At 37.6% G+C, this 24,396-nt stretch overlaps 1 protein-coding gene across 3 annotated transcripts in view; it reads left to right on the top strand.

Annotated features, from left to right (window-relative positions):
• HNF1B (HNF1 homeobox B) overlaps positions 1 to 24,396 on the top strand; it is a 134,945-nt gene that overhangs the window by 104,817 nt on the left and 5,732 nt on the right. For 2 of the 3 annotated variants that reach the window (XM_056557554.1, XM_056557552.1), the window contains 7 exons: positions 247 to 446; positions 1,343 to 1,607; positions 2,493 to 2,737; positions 17,900 to 18,060; positions 19,403 to 19,544; positions 21,675 to 21,866; positions 23,707 to 23,982. In XM_056557554.1, the coding sequence (XP_056413529.1) occupies positions 272 to 446; positions 1,343 to 1,607; positions 2,493 to 2,737; positions 17,900 to 18,060; positions 19,403 to 19,544; positions 21,675 to 21,866; positions 23,707 to 23,982 (1,456 nt within the window). In that variant the 5' untranslated portion in view covers positions 247 to 271. The remainder of the gene's footprint in view (positions 1 to 246; positions 447 to 1,342; positions 1,608 to 2,492; positions 2,738 to 17,899; positions 18,061 to 19,402; positions 19,545 to 21,674; positions 21,867 to 23,706; positions 23,983 to 24,396) is intronic. The other variant, XM_056557553.1, reaches the window with a different exon arrangement.

The following is a 24,396-nucleotide window of genomic DNA, read 5'->3' on the forward strand; positions in this document are numbered from 1 at the left end:
CATAATCTACCAGAATTTCTGAGCATCAGGAAACCCATCATTGATGTATTTGTGTTTGTGATGTCAATGAGCATTGTCCCACAATGCTTATGACAGGATAAAGAGCGGTCTCTATAGAACAGTTTTAGGGTACTTTTTTTCTGATATCTTCTAAGCTCTACCTGCCTTAATTGAAGAAGACATCTGTAACAATAATCAGAAAAATTACAATAATTTGCTTAACATCACTATTTATATCTTCTACAGTGAAGATCCATGGAGAGCTGCAAAGATGATTAAAGGCTACATGCAGCAACATAACATTCCACAAAGAGAAGTGGTTGATATTACTGGACTCAACCAATCACATCTTTCCCAACATCTTAACAAAGGGACTCCCATGAAAACCCAAAAGCGTGCTGCTCTGTATACGTGGTATGTCAGAAAGCAAAGGGAGATACTAAGACGTAAGTATTAAAGTAAAAACCTAACCCTCCTATAGGTTTTATTTCATATAGTTTCTAAAACTGCTACTGGGGAATGCAGCAGTAGGTATTCAAGTCCCCTTGTTTCTTTTATAGAAGAAACAAACGCTCATTTCCATTACATTCTATGGGCTGTCCATGTATTACACAGACATGCTGAGTATTCCAGAGGGATATTCATTCTGTAGCCACTCTGGCTAATAAAAGGTGGTCAGGGGACTCCTATTTAACAAGCAAGTTCAGTAGCTTTGAAATCTTTGTATTATCAGTATTGACACAAAACTACAAGGTGTCCTACACATTTTGCTACTTTGACATTGTCGGTCGAACTCCAATAAAAGCTCCAAATAAATTGTTCCTATTTTAAAATTAATTTCATCCATACTAAAATTGCTCAACCATTCGGCCAAAATATTCATTTTTACTGTCAAATCATATAGTCAAACTAAAAGCAATACCGGAACTATTAACTATTAATATACCCTAATTTAAATTGATTCTTATTCAAATGTAAACTTATTATATGGCTACTCTACTCTAAAATATTATATAATAAGTTATTGGTGGTTAATTGTGATAACTTCAACTATTGTCACTAGAAAATAACTTTTTATTACCCTAAAAAAAGAGGAAAGTTTTAAACCTTTACTTACTACATGTTACTTCTTGTTTCTCGTCATTGTCTAACAAGTATCAATAGTATGTCAATGCCAACTTGTTCAGTTTTTGTGAAACACCTTTTGTTAGAGTGGAGGTTAAGGGCAACCTTAGGTTGTATCTAAACCTAAGCTAAATGAAACCAGTGGCAATATTGTCTTTTATTATGTTACTTTATGTGTGTGGTCTATGGCTAGATTTATTTTCCCCTTTCTTTACAGAATTCAACCAAACAGTCCAGGGTTCTGGAAATATGACAGACAAAAGCAGTCAGGATCAGCTGCTGTTTCTCTTTCCGGAGTTTACCCAACAAAATCAAAGCACAGGGCAGCCTGAGGATTCCTGCTCAGAACCTGCCAACAAGAAAATGAGACGGAATCGCTTCAAATGGGGGCCTGCTTCCCAGCATATTCTCTACCAAGCATATGAAAGACAAAAGAACCCCAGCAAAGAAGAAAGAGAGGCTTTGGTAGAAGAGTGTAACAGGTAATGATGGATCCAAGGCATTTGCCTGTGATATGAGAAGTGCCGGGAGTTAGTTGTAGAGAATGTTAGTGACCTAAGCTTTGTTGTTCCAAGAATAATTCAGATAACAGAAAGAGAGAACCAGGAGTGGAACCTACACAAAGAGAAACTATTTAGAAATATTTGCACCTTTTTGCGGGAGGGGAGGGCTGGTAGGGGAGAACCAGACCTACCAGGGGAGCCCTGAACCAAGTCTGTACGACCTTCCCTCCGGGAATGGTAGCCGGGGAAAGCCGGTGAACTTCTGCGGGCCTCGAGTGCACCTTTATCACCTTGTTGTTCCAAGAATAATTCAGATAACAGAAAGAGACGACCAGGAGTGGAACCTACACAAAGAGAAACTATTTAGAAATATTTTCACCTTTTTTTGTGTCAGTTCCACCCCTGGATTTGATTAAAAACCCTGAGCAAAATACATGAGCAGAATTTTATTTGTGAAGATAGCATTATCTAAACATAACTAAAAATATACAGTGAAAAGACTGTAATGAAAAATGCTGCCAAATCTTGAGAGCGCACAAATGTATGTAAACCTGTGTATGCCACATCACTCACACAGTTAGCTTTATTTATAATCCGTTTTATTTGACACCGTTCCATCTGATTCTCATCCTCATTCTTTTCAGACCAAGAAGGATTTCTGAAAAAATGTTTACAATGTCTTTAATTTAGTTCATTAACATAGTTAATTTATTCCATGCTAATAATAAATAATGAACACAAAAGTTTAATACTGCCCTTTCATTAGTAATTCTCCAACTTGTTGGGTAGCAAGACAAAACATCAAAAATAATACTATAATAAGGAGACGTAAGATTTTCTCATCTTTGTGATTTACATTTACAGAGCAGAATGTCTACAGCGAGGAGTATCTCCATCGAAGGCACATGGCTTGGGATCAAATTTAGTGACAGAAGTTCGTGTTTATAACTGGTTTGCTAACAGGCGGAAAGAAGAAGCATTTCGACAGAAACTAGCTATGGATGCCTATAGCACCGGATCATCACATCCACACAACATGAATTCACTTATGTCACACGGGTCTCCACATCATACGCAGTCAAGTTCTTCTCCACCAAGCAAATTGCAAGGTAAGAAAATAGGTTCTGTATATAGTCCTTATGAGGATTGTAGTGCTGACTGGCATCATTGTTTTTTTTTATTTTTATATATATGTTTCATTAAACTATAATGGAAACTAGGGGGCTCCTCATTCTTTTGCATCTTCCATTTTTATATTGTTGTCAGAGAACAGAACATCCATTTTGGGTGTGTTTTGGAATGTGTTTTTGTTTAACAGTATTTAACCTTTTAAGTGCTGCTACACATAAATTCTATTATGGCATGCTGCCACTTCCAGGGGGCCTTGGAGATTCCATATCACACTTTTGCATTGGAATGTGTATGATGTCATGGATTTGACCAGGAAGTCTCTCCACAAAGTAACTTTTAAAGAACTTAGTTTTATGCACCAGTAAATGGGAATTGGAAGTCATTTATAGATGGTATGTTGGTGGCTAGTTTAATGTAGCATGTAGGGGCCTGTACAATGAAATAAAAGCATTTGTTAAATTGTAAGATATTATTGATAGAGCTAAGTAAAGGTTAAAAGTACAGATGTTTTTCACTTATATACGGATATTTAGGTCTGTCTAAAACTGAAAAGTCTTGTCTGACAGTAGAATGACTGGTGCCACCAATCGTGGATGCATACCCATTTTCCTTTGATTTCTTGCAAATGTTTAATTCTTTACATTTAACTGTTTGTGTTTGGCTATTAACTAGTTTATTTTGATATACACACATTATCATCCTTGAAACTAGAAGGGGAATAATTCTATATCCACCCAGCTAATTGGAAAATAATTATATCATCATGTTGTTTTCATGACTTGATTATTTATTAGTATATTAATTCTGATTTTCTAAGGCTGCTGTGCCAGAATTGTGAACTGAAATGCACCAGAATTGTGGTGCACAGCGATTAATACATATTTATTAAGCAAAGCACACTAAATAGAACAGAAACTGTGCCTCGTCTGACAAGGGGGTGAGGCTTATCGGGAAATGGTGTGGCATGGGCTGACAGGGGTCATGGTCTATGCTCAGCCAGAAATCCACCAAAAAATTGGTTTACACTTAGAACAGAAGTCAGATTAATCAGCCTTGGCACCTTTTGAAAAGTGTGGTACAAGTTTTCACTTGTTTGAGTTAGAATTAGACAGTATTAGTAAATCTGGGTCATTATGGTCAGTGATATCAAATATATGACTTGGCAAAAGAGAAGCTCGGCAGACTGTAACATTGAAGTAGAAGTCATTATTATCTGTAATTTGTGTCCATTTCTACATATATGCACATTCAATGTTATAGTGTAAACTTTATCCATGCAATGATGCACTTATATCTCTTCTTAATTTTCATGTTCTTGAGCCTGTTTACAAGAGAGTTTTGCTTTATAATACAAATGCTCAGACACTTCCTCAAGGCCCTCTAGCATGTTCTCTGTTTTGAAGTGCTAATGAGAACCTACCTTAACCCTTCTTTGTGAATTGCCTTGGCCATGGATAGATCTTCTTACTTCCTCTTTCTGAGTCTACAATTGATACTGGAGCTTTTTATAGTAATGCAATGCTTAATATATATTTTTCCAGAAAGGAAAACTATTATATGTAGCATTTTGTTATAAATGGTTGTTTTCAAAGGGACGTATACCAAATTAAACTCATTATATTCTCTTTTGGCACATACAGGCAGTACAGACTAACTCCTGCTTACTGAAGTTTTCTAATATAAAAGAAAATAGTTTTGTAAATATTTGCTCTACAAGTATGGTGCCCATAGACAAAGTCACTCAAAGGGCAAATTGTTACCAGCCTAATTTTGGTTTAGGCCAAGTTCACAACACTTCTGTGCTCCACCCCATTCTGGGTCCATTATGCTAACTTTTTGCACCTAACAGACCCTAAACAGGTTGGAGCACAATGGGCAGCACTGTGCTCTGACTGATCCCATTGAGTTTGAATGGGGTCCGCTAGGTGTCCATTATTTTAGTGGAGTTGAGCGGAGAAAAATACTGAACATGCAGTATCCCCCTCCCCCAACTCCTGTCATTTTGCATTGGAGCTTCATCTAGCAGAGAACATTCATTATGTGAACAAGGCCTTATGTGTTAATTACTTTTTGCTCAAATTATATTGCTATACATTGTTGTTTATGACAAAGACACTATGAGCATTACTTGGCTGTTGGGTATAATATCATTAGTGCCATGCACTTATCATGTGCTGTTTACTCATACCACCCATTATACATTTGCCGTATATTGTGTCTGTAGTATGGGTTATTTTACTGGATAGAATACACCTCTGTGCCATTGTTGGTATATGTCCAGGTGATAAGATTCCAGACTAGGAGACCACAAGAGGTAAAATGAAAAGTAGGGCAGGAGGTATTTGTATGATAGCATCCATTGTCCTTCTACCTGTAATCTTAACACCAACCAACTCAAAAGTCAAACAAAAGAAAGCTGACTTTGACAAGCACAAAGGTTAGCAAAAGGTCAGAGTAGGGTTACAAGTTCCATGTCTTTCTGTAGCGCTGGCCAACATTTGTGTGCTAATTTAACTTCTCTGCTCCAAGGTGGGCTTTCAATGAAATGTAAATGGGGATGACAAATGAGATGAACAAATGTACACCAGTAGTATAATAGATTCATGAACCCTGTTATTGATAATATAGTCATGGCATTCGACAATATCATTTCTGCAGGATTCATTGAAAATGAAGAATGGTGGTCTAAAAAATTCATGCATACTCTAGTAAATAATATAATATACTGATAACAAATTGATATTATTAGTTTTATCATTCTGTATGCAAATAAAGCACAATAAAATGCCAATACACAAGAGAGTAGTTTAAGAGGACAGAGGTGAATAATAAGGTCTCCATATATATATATATATATATATATATATATATATATATATATATATATATATATATATATATATATATATATATATATATATTATATCTTTTTTTAACAGATTCACTTGTTTTCCAGAAATATTCAACAGCAAGTTCCAAGTGCCAAGACTCTCTTGGCACTTGGCACCTGGAACTTGGCACTTGGAACTTTCTGTTGAATATTATTACACTCAAGAAAGTCCCCCAGGCTCCTTTTGACCTCATGAATAGTTCCATAACCTCACCACTCTGACTTCCCTTCTGTTTTGGTGTCTACCACTTCTTTCCTCTAGAGGTGGAGGATGCCCCCTCCCTGGGTAGAAATACATTATGGGAAAGGTCTGTCTACACCTTTGAGATATATATATATATATATATATATATATATATATATATATATATTTTTTTTTTTTTTTTTTTTTTAAGTATTTATTTAAGGTTTTCAATTTTCAATAACAAACTGCGCCAACATGGCGTGAGAAACAACACAGACTATAGCACTCCCAGGAGGCCACAGTGACCAGCACTATAACAGTAGCAAGGAGGGAGAGTACAGCAAAATGAGCAACCAAGTATCAGAGGGGCAATTCTGAGACCTAACTGAGGGAGGCTTAGCACAGACAGACAATCAGACATCCAAACATACACTCTTCCCGGCACCCCCCCTCCCCCAGCCCTGACCCTGTAACTGCAGTAGCAACCTGCGACAACCTACTGAGACCCTCTATCTGGCGGGTCAGCCAAAACATCCAACAACAACCAAGGAGTCCATACCCAATCAAACTTCCTAGGGCATTTGCGACTAAGACATAGAGCCCGATACAACGGAACATATTTATTCACCAGAGACAACGGGGGGGGGGGGGGGGGGGGTTGTAGCTATCCTTCCATGTCATCACTACCACTTTACAGGCACAGAACAACACAAGACGGATCAGCATCCATCTATGTGTACTAGAGAGCAGATCATTAATGACCCCCAACAGACACACCACGGGGTCAAGTATAAAGGGGAATTCCAAATGTTCAGCTAGGAACCCCATCACCATGACCTTAGGACATATCTAGATTGAATCAGCATATCCCTGCTACTAACCACAGTGGCATAATAAGAGCCCTCAACCTCCTTCCATTGACCCTCAGAGAGACCTGGAATATCCTCCACCCATTTTGGAAAAGCCAGAGAGAAAGGGCTAGGCCCCAAGGACTGGAGAAAAGCATAGGACTGAGTAAGGGGTTTGGATAGATCTGTGGTGCCCAGGAGAAGCTCCACCTCCGAGAACACTGGGGTAAATGTCAGGGAGCCAAACTGTGCCCGAACTACATGCCGGAGCTGAAAATACCTGAACAGGGCACTTCCAGGGATGCCATAACATTCTGTCATGTCCAGAAAGGATAGGAACACCTGCTCCTCCCGGTAACAAGTGGATCACAAATTTGACACCATGCGATCCCCAAAAACTGGCCTCCTGTAACCCATGCAGGTGAGGTAAATGTACGTTCCCCCACAAGCGGGCCCTAGGAGATACCAAAGGCTGCGGAACCCTACTCGACACCACGAACCATACCTTAGCGATAGTCAACAGAGGAATAGGAAAAGCAGAACCAGAGTGATACTTGTCCTTTGATATATTTATACATAGTTATTAAATCCCTCTCGGGGTACTATATTCCACCCATTCCCCCAATCCATTCATTACTTTAGTTGCCTGCCTTTAAATCCACTCAAGCTGTACCCATGTCTTTCTTGCACCCTATCCCTAAGCTACAAGTAATATAGCCTACATATTGGAAATAGTTCAGTGGTAGAGCTATGTTCTCGTCATATGCAACTGTGCTTCTTTTGATGTCCTTCAAAATCTTTTTTTGCCTTCACAGCAGCTGTCTGGCAGGCCTGCTGTAGTTAAAGAGTACCTCTCATAATCTTAAAATTTTATAATCCTCCCAGTTCACTGCCCCCATCATAATAAACCACCCCTGCCTTTATTATTATTATTATTATTTTTTAGTTTTCTACCTTGATATTGCTCTGTATATTCTGCTCAGTCTCAGACAGATTCATAGACTAGGAAGGGGCATTCCCCAGCAGGTGTGACATCATCTGAAGTCATACAGGGGAGAACTTCCTCCCTTACTCTGCTACACCCAGCCCAGAGCAGTTCAGTGTGAGGTGAGCAATGATTGGATAAGGCTGCACACACACCCCTCAGCACTTCAGACTGCAATTCCTGATTTTGCAAGTCTGTGCAAGAGATGGGGGGAAATGTGCTCTGGACAAATAGGGAAACACCTAGTGGAAGCTTTTTTAAACACAAACAAAACATAGAAAACATAATTTTTTTTTAACAAAGAACATTAGAAATATTTTTTAATTACCATAATGCCCATTTAAATGTAATAAAATTAAGTATAATTATTTTGTTTTCCTGACAGAGACAACCATGACCATTGGCTACTGCACACCTTTAAAAATTAGTTTGTAGCTACTACATTCCACTTTTGCCTCCAAGGTGCTAATGTGTATTTTCTGGGGGATTGGGGATGTAGACTGTCAGCTGTAAAGGTGCCTATACATATTAGTAAAAAGCACTGCCAACTGCGGGGTGGGGGGGGGGGGGGGGTTGAGACGGGTCAAACACGTTGGGTTGCATATCTATGAATCTCTCTATCCACTGATGGAAGTAACAGAAACAGCCAAGCATGTCTATCTTGTGAATATGCTATAAATGCCTAGGGTGGAAATATCTATTTAACCTAGCATAGTACATTTTTTGATAGCAGCATATAATAGTGTAATATCAGATGGGGTAATAACAGCATTTATGAAATCTTTAGTAGAACTAATTCATGCCTGCATCATGTACTATAGATAAAGATTGTTTTACTATCAGAGCAGACATGTATTGGCATGCGCAGAGAAACTGCAATAAAATATGCACTTAGCATTTATGAGATAACATCCGTTACATAGACATAGAAAGATCAGTAAAGACGAGATCAAACTACATAAAACACAAAATTCTATATTTATGTCTTGCATTATAGTTTGTAGAAATGTAATGTCTGACACTGATGATTTTGAGATTTTTTGTTCCAATAATGTGCAATTTTTTCTAAAATATTAAAAAATTAAGATTTAGCAGAACAATTTTTCAGTTTGCTCTGTCTATTTAACACTCTCTGCACAAATATATGACCATAAAGGTGAATGGGCATCAGATTTTACCATATATTATATGTGGCAACGCATTATATATGGTAAAATCTTCTTTCTTATCATGCCCAGGAAATGTTCCTGCCGACAGCAATGGTGAAGATACAAAGTTTGAAAGGTGTTCCCGCCTGCTCATAAGTAGTCCCCCGGGTGGGAGGCCTCCTCTTCTAGCCCCATCTGCTTTGGCTGTAATCACACTCACTAGGCACAGACCACGTCATCACTCTGCTCAATCTGTGTCATCAGAAAACGTGAAACACATTTTTTTTAAGAGTTTCTCGCCGATATTTTTCCTTTTTCTTTACCATTTTACTATCTATAGTATAGAGTTATCCTAAACTCTTTCAATGTGGCCACTAAGTCTAATATTCCGTGGACACTTTCTGTTCTGTACAGGTGTCACTTTTTATCTTTTCAGACGACTCTTCCTTATCATCACAGACAGGTTTATAAATATATATATTTATAAAGATGCAATCACACCAATAGGTAATGGTCAGAGCCTTGTCCTCCCTGTGAAATGACCTCTACACAGGTTACAGAGCCAGAGCATGCCTACGAAAACTCTCCCACAGAAGTAAATTAGGTCAGTTTAGTCTATTGGTCCATTTTATAATGGGGCTTGTTGGATCTATAAAATGCTGTTAAAATCATATCTGAAATAAAATAAAATTAATGAAATAAAAATAATTACAGAACAAAAATGTATTTCTTAATAATCTGCAATCATTTATAATGGCTTGTATTCTCCCTATGGCACATAGGAGGGCATTTATCAACAGTGTTCATAGGTTACACCACATTTATAGCATACTTTTTTGTTGCAGCTTGCTTTGCATCTTAAGCACCAGGGGGACAGTGATAAAGACATGGACATGGGCCAGACTTACCTGGGCTTTTGCTGTGTTGGGGAATACCCCCTGGGTTTATATCTTACCAATGGAGAGGACTATTGAAGTAAATAAAAATAAAAAACTGTATGCCTGGAATTCTCATGACTAACCCTATGTAGCCATGTGCTCATTTACACAGTTTTCCTGCACAGGTCTGCTTTATAAATCAGGTGCAGTTTGTAAATTGTCTTAGCTACTCCTTTTGTGCTACTTGCCATGAACTCCATTTTTGTGAGCTAAATAGAAACTTTTTTTTTATATTTGAACCTATTTTTACTTGGAAAATGTCTGTTTGTATCAGTAATGGACACTTGGCTTCAGAAGAACCTGGCTAATGGTGCTGATCGACCAGACAGGTAAGTGGACTTGAAAGAGGATTTATTAACCAGAATGCAATGCGTTTCGCTGCGCATGCGCAGCTTCCTCATGCCTGAGGAAGCTGTGCATGTGCAGAAAAACACATTGCATTCCGGTTAATAAATCCTCTTTCAAGTCCATTTACCTGTCTGGTCGATCAGCGCCGTGAGCCGGGTTCTTCTGAAGCCAAGTATCCATTGCCGTATATGTTCCGGAGGGCAGCAGAAGACCTATTCTATATACCTACTCCATTGTTGTGTATGTGATTACACAACCGCCCAGGGTGAGCAGTTCATTTATAATTTAATCTCGCTTCCTGGGTCCAAACAATATTATTCTATGGAGCGCTTACTTCCTTGTTTGTATCAGTGACAACTATGTAGTTTTGTGTTATTTAAAACACAACTGTAATAATAGTCATGCAGTGGCAACTTCTGAAATACTTAGGTTTTTTGCCTTTTAGTGTGTGGGCTGCCATCAGACTGTGATTGGGGAAAGTATATCTGTTAGACCTTCATAGGATGACCAAAATGTGACCCTAATTCAGGAATGTCCTAAATAAAAGAATGACAGAAGAGAAGTTCGGCTCACAGAGACTGATAGCTCACAAGATGCCCCAAAACTTTACACTGTCAGCAAAGTCAGCTGTTTTCAGTGTTGTTCACTGGCTGCTCTATAATACAACAGCATGTTGCCTACTGTTGTCATGGTATTGTTGCCTTTATGCATACTTAAGACAATTAAATTGTGGCTTTGTACAAGTCTTGTAGTCTTTGATGTGCCCTCATCCTTCCATTGCGTACTCAGTCACACCATGACACCCTTTGTTTTTTTTCTCTTAAAGGGTCTGCAATTACTGTACTAGTGTTCATTTATCTCTACCCAGAAGGCCTCTAAAAGTCGTAGTTTATTTTACTGGCACTAGACTGAGACAGCAGGAGCTGTCCTGAGATACAGGAGGTATAGTGGCAGGCTATTCTGTAGCTCTTTTTCACCCGATAGGAGTGATGGTTACCTTCATAATACCATTACAGAAACAGAGGTCACATAAGGTCGGTGTGAAAATTGATTAAATAAGCTGGAGACTGGTGCGCACATTGATTAGATTCCATGGAAGAAGGAAATTTGTACAGGACATTTGTTTAGGAGACACTAAAGCATACTTGTGTAAATGGGGCATTCAACCACAACAGGTCATAGAAATCATTTCTGCTGGATAGGAAAAATTGAAATAATGAAACAGATTTGCATACAAAACAGATATGCATACAAAAATCGTGCCATTATACACTTGTTGAGCTTGAGTACTCTGCCTATATTTTAAACTAGACACACAGACATAAAAGGGAAATGAAAAAGTATTGTGCACATATAGGAGCTACACATCACAAGTTACAGAACGTTGGCAGACTGTACACTATAGTCTTTGGCGATACAAATTAAAATTTGTTCTGTGCCCAGCAGGCTTCATGTTCATATGAACAAAGCAAGCCAATACACTAAGGCTATTGAAAAACACAATAGGAGGCCATTACCAGCTGACTAGGGAGGAGTTCAGAAGTCAATTGCTTGTACTCAGCTGGCCACTAAAACACATCATAAAATGGCAAAATTTGACATAAAATGTTCAATTCCTTAAGTCTGTGTTTTCTAGGATGTCACTGCGGGTCCCTGTGCTTTTGTAAGGTGATTCCATTAGGCACAGTGTTTTTCTCAAGAGCCAGTGCTTTTAGGGGAGAATAATTCCATAATATGGCATATAATAGAGAATGTCTTAATTCAGCTGTCAGGACGATAGCTATTGTCCAGATGTCATTCGGCCAACATTCTGAAAAATAAGAAAAAAGTATATTTATTGTATTTTTATAGTAATGTCTCTAAAGTATTACTATAACAGCACTGAATCATTGAGCTTGGGAAAAGTTCCCAGGGTATATGACAAACTTATGCATAAGTTGCCATTCATCCAACAACTTTGGCCCAGTATGGTGTAGCTTGGTAGACTGAACCACACAAATGTATATAGTAAAAAAAATATACACATTAAATGAACGCTTAAAGCTGAATATCCTACTGGGGGCTTATACTGTGGTGCAGCTTTCCATCTGAGATATATGTCAGTATTATTTCCAAGCAAATCAGCAAAACAGAGGGTCAAAACATAATGTAAACAGGGCTTAAGATACGGTAATTGAATTGTTGTATTCTTTAAATACCCCGGTAGCAAATAAATCAGCTGGTTACAGTTGAGCAAATATTTACATTTGTCATATTTTTGGTTACAAAATTAAAATGTTCAGACATAATCATTCTGTGGTATTAAGGTTAGGTACAGAGCCATTTGATTCTACTATGGGTCTGGCGCCAGAACAGTCAGAGAGAGGGGTTATTGTTACACCTTGATAAGCTTGCTAATGCATAAAGATTGTAAAACTAGAAAGCTGGAGGCTACTGCAGTAAATGAGAAATACAGTGTGATTGGAATTACTTAGACAGGGCTGAATGACTCCCGTAATTGGGCAGAAAGTACTTAAGTTTACTAAAAAAAAAAAAAAAAAAAAAAAATTATATATATATATATATATATATATATGTATTATAACAATTTTTTTTAAAGCTGACCTAATAAGGATAATGTGAATAATTAGAGTGTATAGGGTATAGAAAGGTAAATAGGCAGCTTTGAGATAGTTGACAGAGTTGTATATATTAATGTCAAGATGGTATAGCAATGGGATTACAACCGAACTTACTGTTGTATTCAATTCTGTTTGATTTATGGTAGCCGTTCACTTTTATATTTGGCCTACAGCTGTCTATCCCAATTTACCCATACACATAAACACTTGGCCTGGCATGGGGGGGGGGGGCACTTTCAGACTCCACTGGTGGTGGCTTGTCATCCCAAAAGCAAAATAATTGGGTAGTTAAAATTCAGCAAAAGTCAGAATAGTTGGCTGCTCCTGATAGAAATCTACAGATTTGATAAGGGGCTTTTAGCTGTGCAGTGTAGGTTTCTTTAAATAAGGCAGGGTTAGTAAGTATCTGTCTGGAACAATTGTGAATGTATGTCTGCAGTGGAAAATCAAGGATCTAATAGGTTAAAAGACATCCTGTTGAAATCTTTAGTTAAAAGAAGGATTCATAGATATTAGGTTATTGATGCATGTTATTAAAAAATGGCAGGAGCAGCCAGCATAAGTCTTAGCTCTATGGCCACCTTTACATTATAACTTTCCAAAAAATCTGCATTATTTACAGCTTTATAGTATGGGTAATGTTCATTTTGAGCGTGGATTGCCCTTTAGAGGGCTTTATTTAACATATAAGCAAACTAGGCAATGACCTATGGCAACAGTTAGGCTGGGCCAATATAGAAATGGACCTGTTCTAATTACCTTCTCTAACTACCTACCTGATTTCTCCATAAATAAGATTTATGAGGGGCTTGGATAATCTGGCCTAATCATGTTGGGGACACAATTGCTAATTTAGAATGTACTCTCACACAGTGCCTAGGGCAGAACCAAGGGTGAATACAGCCCTGATAAAGTCCCTGGTAAAGAAATAGTTGTCTAGATTTTTACGGGCTTACTATATTACTAGCCAGTGGCAAACCAGAAAGGTTAATCAAATGAAATTGAACGAATTCATAGAAACACCACTTCCTGTCTGTTGAGAGCTTTAAACCATACAGAATGAACAAAACTTGAGAAACTAGTTATGGCGGGGGAGATGGGGATTGTAAATGCCTCTGCTATAGATGTTTACCCATGGCTAAGTGTTTGGTGACCGTGAATCACTGGTGTCTAGAAAGATACTTGAATGTTTTAGAAAAAAACTTCACCAAACAATAGAACATGATAGTAATATTTATATTTTTTTTCTTCATGGTGTATTGGTGTGAACAAGAAATGTCATTAACCTTGAAATGCTTCACATTAATGCAAAAGTAAAATGTTACTGTTGTATTCACTGCACTGTCATGCCACTACTTTCTGATGCTGAAAAAATCTTTTTGTTTTATTAGGGTAATAAGAGCTTTGAAACCACTGCTGAATGGGTTGGGTTGGTTGCAATAAACAGGTTTATGATGGACATAAAAGCCACACTTTATAACTTTTTGTGACATAATAACTCTCAAGGAGCATGAATGTCAGGACACTTAAAGGGCTATGCTATTGAGGAGCAAGTATGCCGTTACACTTCTCTCATCCTTGCCGTACTCTCTTAGTGTAGCTAGTGTATATTTTGCTGCACTTTTGTATAAATATAAATGTCACAGATAGAAGCTTTTCTTTGAATGGAGGTGTGCTCTTGTTTTGACAGATGTCAGTATGGTTTTGCAAAATGGTTTCTCAACTACCTTCCCCACCCCTATCACAGACTCCTTATCTTTATTGACTTACTGATAAGGACACACTTGGTTGCCAGGCACTGCTGAACAACGGTGGGATCACTTAATACATTTACAGCACTTTTGTAAAATAAAGAAAGGAACTAAGCATTTTCTTTTAACATTATGACTGGGGATCTTGGGTGCAAGGTAATAATATTGGGAATTGCACACTGTTAAAGTTCCTTTGCTGAAATGTGACAAACCACTTTATCGTATAGTAATATTTTTCATGAAAAGTTGGAAAAGTAATTTAAATCCTTCGCCTGTTCTATTTTGTATATTCATTAAAATGGTGCTTTTACTAGTAATTGTTACAATATAAAACTTGCATTGCAGGAAATGGTGTGTTTAACCATACCGAAACTAAAATGTCAAATTTACAAGGCTATCTAAATATGGCTTCTTAACACCAATAACCTTTCCTTCCTTAAAAGTAAAAATATTGCAAGGTTCCTTTGTTGTCTGGTCTCTTTATGCCCAGGTGAAAACTAAAAAAGACTGGTTTATGAGAAAATAAGAGATATATGCTAGCAATAACTTCTTATTAATATTAGCTCTTTTTACTAAAAGATTATTTAATTGTAGTCATTATTATTGTTATTATTAGTAATAATAATAATAATAATAATAATAATGATACAAAGGCTGTTTGTTTTCAGAATCTACAATATAAAAAGTCCAATTGGCAAAGGAAGATTTTATACTGTAATGTACATTCATGGAAAATTTGGAAGACTACATAGTCATTTTTAAAGAATGTTGCAGAATATTCATTGTTGCCATCAAGATACAACTCTGTATTTGAATCCAAGGTGTGTCCCAAACTCATTGGAGCAGATATATCAGAACCTATGCAGAGGAAACGTGTAGCAGTTGCACACAACAACCAATCAACTTGCTTATTTTATTTCTTAGAGGCCCATTTAAAAATTAAAGAAGCAATCTGATTGGTTGTTATGGGTGGCAATATTAATACTCTTCATTATTAATGGCTTTCATGTTTTAATGAAAATACCCCAGATGTGTATGATGCTTTTATAATTTAAATCCATGTGACTGGTTTTTCAGGCCACTAAATCATTAGTTAGTTTTGATGAATATAGACATCTCAAGTAACTTACTAAGAAGCCTAACAGCAGCTGGTAGCTTAGGCATGAAGGCGTGCAACTTTTGCCAAAAGACAGCTGTTTCATTGGTTGCGACAATTATGTTGTGATCATTGCTTTGGTTATATTGTTTAATCTTTTTCTAAAAGGAGTAATACATGAAAACAGTGATAGTCATAATTGATTCAGTCAATGCATATATACTGAGTAGTCACACAGCATTTGTGGGAATGTGTCCAATACATGGTACTGTAGTATGCATACATTGGCGTTTTTTGTATAATAGAAAAGCGTAGTTGACTGTGCTATTCTGGCTAGGGAAAAAGGTATACCATGGTTTACCAGTCCAAGGATTGCTTTGGTTGGGTTAATTGGGGCCCATAGATAAGCTGATTGTGTACATTGGGAGCTTTCACCAAACGTATACTGCAGACACAATGTGGGCCCCTTACTGATGATTGTCTTATTGTCTATGGCTAGCTTTAACCAGTACACTGAAACAATATTGTCTGCTTGGTCATAGATATATGAAAATAGAATTGAAAGGGTTTATAACATATATTATCACACGTTTGAATTGAGATGAAAATATAAGTACTATATTTTGTTTTATTAGGGTATTAAGAGCTTTGAAACCACTAGTTATACACCTAGGACTATGTTCAAAAAGTGTAAAACAAGGCATTTTTTTTATATAGAGCTCGAAAATTGAGTTAAAATTACAGATGTATTTTTGCGCAAAAATAGGGGGAGATTTTTCAAACCTTGTGCAGAGGATAGGTGGAGCAGTTTCCCATAGCAATCAATCAAATGGCTTCTTTTATTTAAAAAAAGACCTCTGAAAAATGAAAGAAGAGATCTGATTGGTTACTATGGGCAGCTGCCCCACTTTCCATCTGCACAGGCTTTAATAAATCTTCCCCAATGTGTTGTATGAAAGTCAATGGGAAAAGTGTTTGTCAGTGCACACATTGTATGAATAAATGGCAGTATGAATAATAATTCACACATCAATATGTAGGTAGAAGAATAAATAGATATATTCTATGCTTATTGTATTCTTTTTCTGACTGGACATGAGATGCATAGAGGTTTGTGTAACATTTTGGTCCAACTCAGACCTTTATCAAGCCATATCTGCCGGCAGAAAGTAAGGGCTATCTTGAGAAATTTCTTCTAATGTGAGTCATATCTCTACAATATATTTTATTAAAATACAACAGAAATATATCTCTAGGCAATGAATTGTGTTTTAAGGCAGGTATTTTCTCCCAATGACAAATTGAAAGTAGTTAACACTAGGTTTTTGTTTGCCTTTCCTGACCAATAGGTGGGTAGTATGGAGAGGTTGAACTCTGTGGACTTGTTTTTTTTTTTTTTTTTTTTAAGCTTAATAACTATGCAGCTATGCATGAGGTTAAAAATACAGCAGAAGAATGTGTGTAACATTGCTTGGGTTAATGAATGTTTACACTGTTACAAGCTCGGGCAATTCTACTGGTCTGATAACTTTTATAAAGACCATTTTTAGCAAATGGAAATAACCTTCTTTAATCCTGATTAAACAACTGTAGTTGTTATATAATGCATAAAACTGTTTAAAACATTTTTTTTTTTATATTTAAAACCCTAGTTTTGATCACACAATATATTCAGTGACATCTGGGTGAACCATTTACAAGACTTAAAGGGAACCTGTTACACAAAAAATCCATCCAACCCATAAACAGCATGTTATAGAGCAGGAGATGCTGTATAGGTTTTATTAGAGATTTTCTAGTGTCACTCATTTAAATATCTGCTCATTTTGGGCTTAGGAGTCCAGAGGGTGGTCTTATAGTCCAGTGGGCGGTTACATTGCTATGCATTCAAATCTGTCAACAACTGAATAATGTATATTAACCACTAAGCCCAGAAGATACAATGAATTACTTGAACAAAAAGATAAGTTGTCATCTAACAAAACTATAAATAAATTTGCTAAGCTCTCCCTGCTCTATAACATGCTGCCTACAGATTGATCTGCATTTTCAAAGGGACATACCGTATTCACTTTTAAGACTAATACACACAAGCCTACATCTCCATGCAAAAAGGTATGCACACTGTATTATGGTTCTGTACTACACAGAGGGTGTAGTACAGAACCATAATACAGTACGCAAAGTTTTCCATGTGGCTCCACTGTCCTTTCTATGTTGTCTCTATGTTTGCAATTTCATCCAGGGCCTATAAATAAGACTGGAAATAAAATTATAGTCAGACAACATGTGTACAGTACAGTAAAATAATGTGCATAGTTTATTTTGCAGGAGTAAGATACAATCAACAAGGAAACAGCGAGGTCACTTCATCATCGACAATTAATCACCATGGTAACAATGCCATGTTGACCAGTCAGTCAGTCCTCCAGCAGGTTTCTCCAGTGAGCTTGGATCCTGGCCACAACATGCTTTCACCTGATGGTAAATTGGTGAGTACACCTGGTCTATTGTAGCTGCACTGCTGATAAGATAAGAGAGACAAGCAAGCAAAATACACAGTATTCTTTTTTTAGGTTCTCACAGGGTCAGCAGTAAACATAGAAGCATTGTAGACTAAAAATCTTGAATGGACAGTTTGCACTAAAAAACAGCTCCCTGACCCACTTTAAGGCCTTTTTTTTTAAGCTAACCAATAAATGTAACAAAGAGCTGTTCACTTTTTATTGATTAAATACCTTACAAAGTAGAGAAGTGGGTGGGACACTGTTTGTTTTTCCTTGCAGATGACTTGCACCTTGATAAAACTGACTCTCCAAAAGCTTGCTCTTTGAAGGGGTGGGCCAGGTTCAGGGTTTTTTTTTTTCTTTTCATTTTGCGAAATACTTTCCCTTTTCATTTTCTGTCAAAACTTTTATGTTTAAGCCATGCAACAAGTTACAATAATATTCTTGTCACGGATTAACACCTTCATTCAACATTTCGTAAAAAAACATACAGTATATATTAAAAGAGCAATATACCTTTAGTCTTTTGTATGTTTGATATCTTTATACTTACAACATCATGTACAATTTGTATTTAATAAAAATAACAAAATGTAATACACTTTGGGATTTACGAAATGGTCCCTCTGGTCGTATGTAAATATGACAGATGTGATCCTTTTAAATTTGCATCTTTTTAAAGGTGGCCAACTGGCCATAATAGTGTAACTATTGTCTTCCTTGGTCGAAAATAATTAAAGGGGTATTCCAGGCAAAAACTGTTTTTTATATATCAACTGGCTCCGGAAAGTTAAACAGATTTGTAAATTACTTCTATTAAAAAATCTTAATCCTTCCAATAGTTATTAGCTTCTGAAGTTTTCTGTCTAACTGCTCAATGATGATGTCACGTCCCGGAAGCTGTGAATGATGGGAAAATATCCCCATAGGAGCTGCACAGCTCCTGGGACGTGAGTCATCAGAAAGCAGTTAGACAGAAAACAGCAACTCAACTTCAGAAGCTAATAACTATTGGAAGGATTAAGATTTTTTTTATAGAAGTAATTTACAAATCTGTTTAACTTTCCGGAGCCAGTTGATATATAAAAAAAAGTTTTTGCCTGGAATACCCCTTTAAGTGCTTATATGAAAAGAAGTATAAAGCACACTCAAGTTTCCAAAACTCTGTAAATTTGGGTTTTTTATCTGTTTTGTCACGGGGGGGGGGGGGGACTTTTGATACAGGAAAATGGTTATTTTGTTTTTGTATTTGTAATGACACAAATATACGTAAATCTTATGTTATTCACTTTTTTCTACTTATTATTGTACTATATGTTTTTAACAGATTCCTGTTTCTGGAGGAGGTCTACCACCTGTAAGCACCTTGACAAATATCCACAGTTTGTCGCAATCAGTTCATCACAATTCCCAACAATCACACAATCTCATCATGGCACCCATTTCTGGAGTCATGGCGATAACACAAAGTAAGTCTTTATTAGATTGGAAGGGGATGGCATCCCATTGAAACGACACAAAACCTTTTTATCTGAACAAATGGTTTTATTTTTCTTCTGACAGGCATAGCATGCTTATTGGTTTCACAAAAGTGGCACAGATAATTAATGGTGGACTTACCCTTGGTGGGATAGTACCCTGACCCTAACAATCCTAAAATGCTGCATGAGATACCCAGAGGGTCAGGTTGTGCCCAGGATGGCTGACAGATGCTTAGGTGCTGCTGTGAGTCTCTGGAGTAGCCTAACCCCTACCATTGCCTGCTTTACCTAGGCATTACTACCAAAGCTATATTGGTCAGATATTTGAACGGCCCTGTGCCTCTCTGGGTAATTTTTAATAAGTAGGTTGCTACCTTTTATGGAATTCACTCCTGACCACCCACAGCTGCATACATTAAAATGTATATGCCATCAACATTTAGTGCCACCTGAGTACAATCCCTGACCACCAGGGGGTCATCAGACTTTGAGTCCATGTCCTTTTACAGAAGGAGAGAACTACTCACTTACAACCAGAAGCAGTGATAATACAACAACTTCACTTTCAGTTGAACTTGTTACAGTTCCATCAGACTACAGCTTTTGGCATGTAATTTAACTAGGCACCACCTGTTTCTTCTAGGCTTACAGAAGGAGCGTACACTTCTTATATCTGCTAACTTTGCCTCTGGCCTTGTAGGTCCTCCACATTATGTACATTTTTGACACCACTCTCTTAACAGTCTCTCTCAGACTTTCTCTTTATATGCCCACTGGGTTTCCCACAGTGACACTTTAGAGACCCTATTGAGCACACTGCTGTGGTACAATGAATCGACTGGTCCCATTTTTAGCTTATACCAGTAATCTCATTTCAGACCTCTACTCTGCTAAGCTTCTTTAAAGGGGTACTCCGGCGCTAAGACATCTTATCCCCTATCCAAAGGACCCCCGTGATCTTGCACGCAGCACCCCATTAGAATCAGTCCGGGTCTGATTACTGGCGATCATGGGGGCCGAAGCATTGTGACAGCTGTCACGCCCCCTCTCATAGGCTTGCATTCAGGGGGCGGAGTGTGACATCACACAGGGGCGGGGTCGTGATGTCACAATGCTCCTTTGGATAGGGGATAAGATGTCTTAGCGCCGGAGTACCCCTTTAAGACTCTATGCTACATACACAAGCCTACTCTCCTCATGTAATACAACCCTACTCTCCTCATGTTTTTGAAGTATGTCACCCTCCTATCACACACTCAAAGACCATTCTATTTAAGGACTCACCATTTTTTTCCTCCCTCCCCTTGCTCAACTCTTTTAGCTGTGTTATTATAAATTATTGAGTGTAGATTTTTGCACAAGGCCACAACATAACAAAATGTGGAAAAGATTGAAAGTGCGTGGTATAAGAACAATGTTATGTAAGGAGGAGGGATAGAATGGTTTACTCCATTAACAACCTAGATACCTTAACAGAATCTGCATATAATATAGATTATAATACAGCCAGAAAGTTAAACACATTTGAAAATGACTTCTATTTAAATATCTTAATCCTTCCTGTACTTATCAGCTGCTATAGAGGAAGTTGTGTAGTTATTTCCAGTCTAACCACAGTGCTCCCTGCTGTCACCTCTGTCCTTTTCAGGAACTGTCCATACAACCTCTTACATTTGTTTCCTCCAGTGGTGGCACTAGGCCCTGCTACAGTACAAATAGGAATGATGATGTATCCCGGTTATCTAATGTGTATGGTAAAACAGCTGTCTAGATATAAAGAATAGATATGAAGCAGTATAAAACTAGGTTTTCCAAACGAACACCATTTATGTAAACAATCAGACATATTTCCCCCACAATTTGATTTATTTTCATATTGCATAATCTTTTGTATGTAAATGATCTGTTTATAATGCTATTGCTCTAAAGTACTGTCTATTCATTTCCATATCATGTTTATGGTAAATCTAGATATAAAATTGAAAGTGTCCAAAGCTCAATGTTGACTGCAATCTTTTATAACCTCCAGTTTACAGTCATCTAGACATTGATATATGGTATATGACTGGCAAATATTCATGACCAAAGTTGTAATGATTATGTCCTTCTTGTCTTTAGATTTGAACACCTCTCAGGCACAGAGCGTACCTGTCATAAACAGCGTGGCAGGAAGCCTAGCTGCTTTACAGTCGGTACAGTTTTCCCCACAACTGCACAGTCCACATCAACAGTCTCTAATGCAACAGTCTTCTGGCCATATGTCACAGCAACCATTTATGGCTACTATGACACAACTTCAGAATTCTCACAGTAAGTACTAAAGTCGAGTTTTTAAAACTTTGAGACATTCTTTGCATCTTGCATTCGCTCTGGCTGTCAGTAATTTTGTATTCTATTTATACTATGAAAGAGATGTTAAAATCAAACATAGTTAAATAGATGTCCAGCGGAAAAGACATATTTGATTGACTGATGGCCGGTAGGGGTGGTGGGGGTGTCTGATCTGACTGCTGGGACCCCTGCGATCTCCTGTACGGCGCCCAAACTCGGCCCCAAGTCTGCTGCTGTAATTAAGTTTCGCACCCAGCACGTAAGCTGGTCGGAACCGGCCCACTCCATTTATTTCTATGGGAGAGGTGGAGACTCTTGTTCTAATGCTAGGCTGGTACAGGAAATTTATGGACTCAACAAAATCTCATATCTATAATTTTATACATATGCCCAATAAACTGCTAATATCTGGAATGTATACATGTTAGAGGAGATTATTGTTACATTGACCATATAAAGTATACTGGTAAATAAGGATAACCATATACTAGTATTCACTGATGTTCCCCACTTTACTATATAAACAAGTCTCTATTTTTTGCCTACTTTATGAATCAGATTGTTCCTCCATGAATGTATTATCAGCCTAATATCGGTGTCACACAGCAGTTTTGTTTGTTATTTTTTAAACTGTCACTGTGGTTTTTGAGACAGAAGTGGATTCTAAAGGAATTGGAAATATAAAGGAAGGACTTTCTGCTGGTTCAACTTCTGTCTGTGGCCTTATTATAGTAAAATCACCTTTGAATTTAAAACTAGAAAGGATTCTATGTGGATAATTTTAACATTACAGTGCCAGGCAACATGTTGCCCATGCTACTGTGTGCAGCCTGAATGAGCTAAGCATGCTACCATGGCCTGCAGCATCTCGGGCTTGTCTCCTATCGAACACATCTAAATTGACATTTGTCAGCAATTGCAAAGGGAGCTGCTAGTGGTGGATCTTGATTAGAGATGAGCGAACTTACAGTAAATTCAATTCGTCACGAACTTCTCGGCTCGGCAGTTGATGACTTTTCCTGCATAAATTAGTTCAGCTTTCAGGTGCTCCAGTGGGCTGGAAATGGTGGATACAGTCCTAGGAGACTCTTTCCTAGGAATGTATCCACCTTTTCCAGCCCACCGGAGCACCTGAAAGCTGAACTAATTTACGCAGGATAAGTCATCAACTGCCGAGCCGAGAAGTTTGTGACGAATCAAATTTACTGTAAGTTCGCTCATCTCTAATCTTGATAATTCTCATGCAAAAGTCCATTTAGCATGGCAGAATATTATTTAGACTACCATTTATAACCTCACTGATAGCATGCTACGGTGTATGTTTCTTGACTTTCCCTTCTTGGAGTTGCAATTTCAATGTTGAGGAGTATATTTCATATTTACTAATACTATTTTTTTAATTACTGTCTGTGCATTTTAAACATAGCTAAAAGCATACATACAGTGGATATAAAAGTCTACACACCCATTTAAAATGACAGGTTTTTGAAAAGTTTAAGAATGAGACAAAGATAAATCATGTTGTTCTGAGTTGTTCTACGATTAATGTAACCTATAACATGAATAATTCAATTGCAAAACAAACTAAAATCTATGTTGGGAGAAGAAAAATAAATAACACAATATGACCTAGTTGTGGTGCACACACTCTTAAAACTGGTTAAATCTGAACACAGCCACATCCCCAATCACATTCAAACTCATGTTAAAAAGGAAGCCGTTACACACCTGCCATCATTTAAGGTGACTCTAAATAATCACAAATAAAATTCAGTTGTTCTAGTAGATTTTTTCTGACATTTGTTTAATTGCATCTCAGAGCAAAAGCCATGGTCCACAGAGAGCTTCAGAAACATTAGAGGAGTCTCATTGTTGAACGGTATCAGTCAGGAGAATGACATTCCCAAAGAATCAGATATATCAGGGAACACAGTGAAGACAGTCATCATCAAGTGGAAAAAATATGGCACAGCAGACACATTAACAAGAACTGGACTTCCCTCCACAATTGATGAAAAGACAAGAAGAAAACTGGGCAGGGAGGCTTTCTACAGATCTACTGCAAGATTAAAGGAACTGCAGGAATTTCTAGCAAGTACTGGCTCCCGAATTCTTAATATAAATGGACAATTGGGGTAGGGAGGCAAGACGGAAGCTTTTCTCTTACAAAGAAAAGCATCCAAGCCCTGCTGAAGTTTGCAAAAGCAAACATCAAGTCCCCAAAAAGCATGTGGGAAGATGTGTTATGATAAGATGAAACCAAGGTTGAACTCTGGGGCCATTATTCCAAAAGGAAGTTGACACAAAAACAACACTGTACAAAACCCAAAGAACACCATACCCACAGTAGAGCGTGGTAGTGGCAACATCAGGTTTTAGGGCTGTTTTTCTTCAGCTGGAATAAGGCCATAGTCAGGATGGAGGGTATTCAGATCAGTTCCAAATACCAGGCAACTTTTTTACAAAACTTTCAGGCATCTGTTATAAAACTGAGGAAGTTCCCCTTTCA

The sequence above is a fragment of the Hyla sarda genome, chromosome 2 (genome assembly GCF_029499605.1).
Source record: "Hyla sarda isolate aHylSar1 chromosome 2, aHylSar1.hap1, whole genome shotgun sequence".
NCBI lineage: Eukaryota > Metazoa > Chordata > Amphibia > Anura > Hylidae > Hyla > Hyla sarda.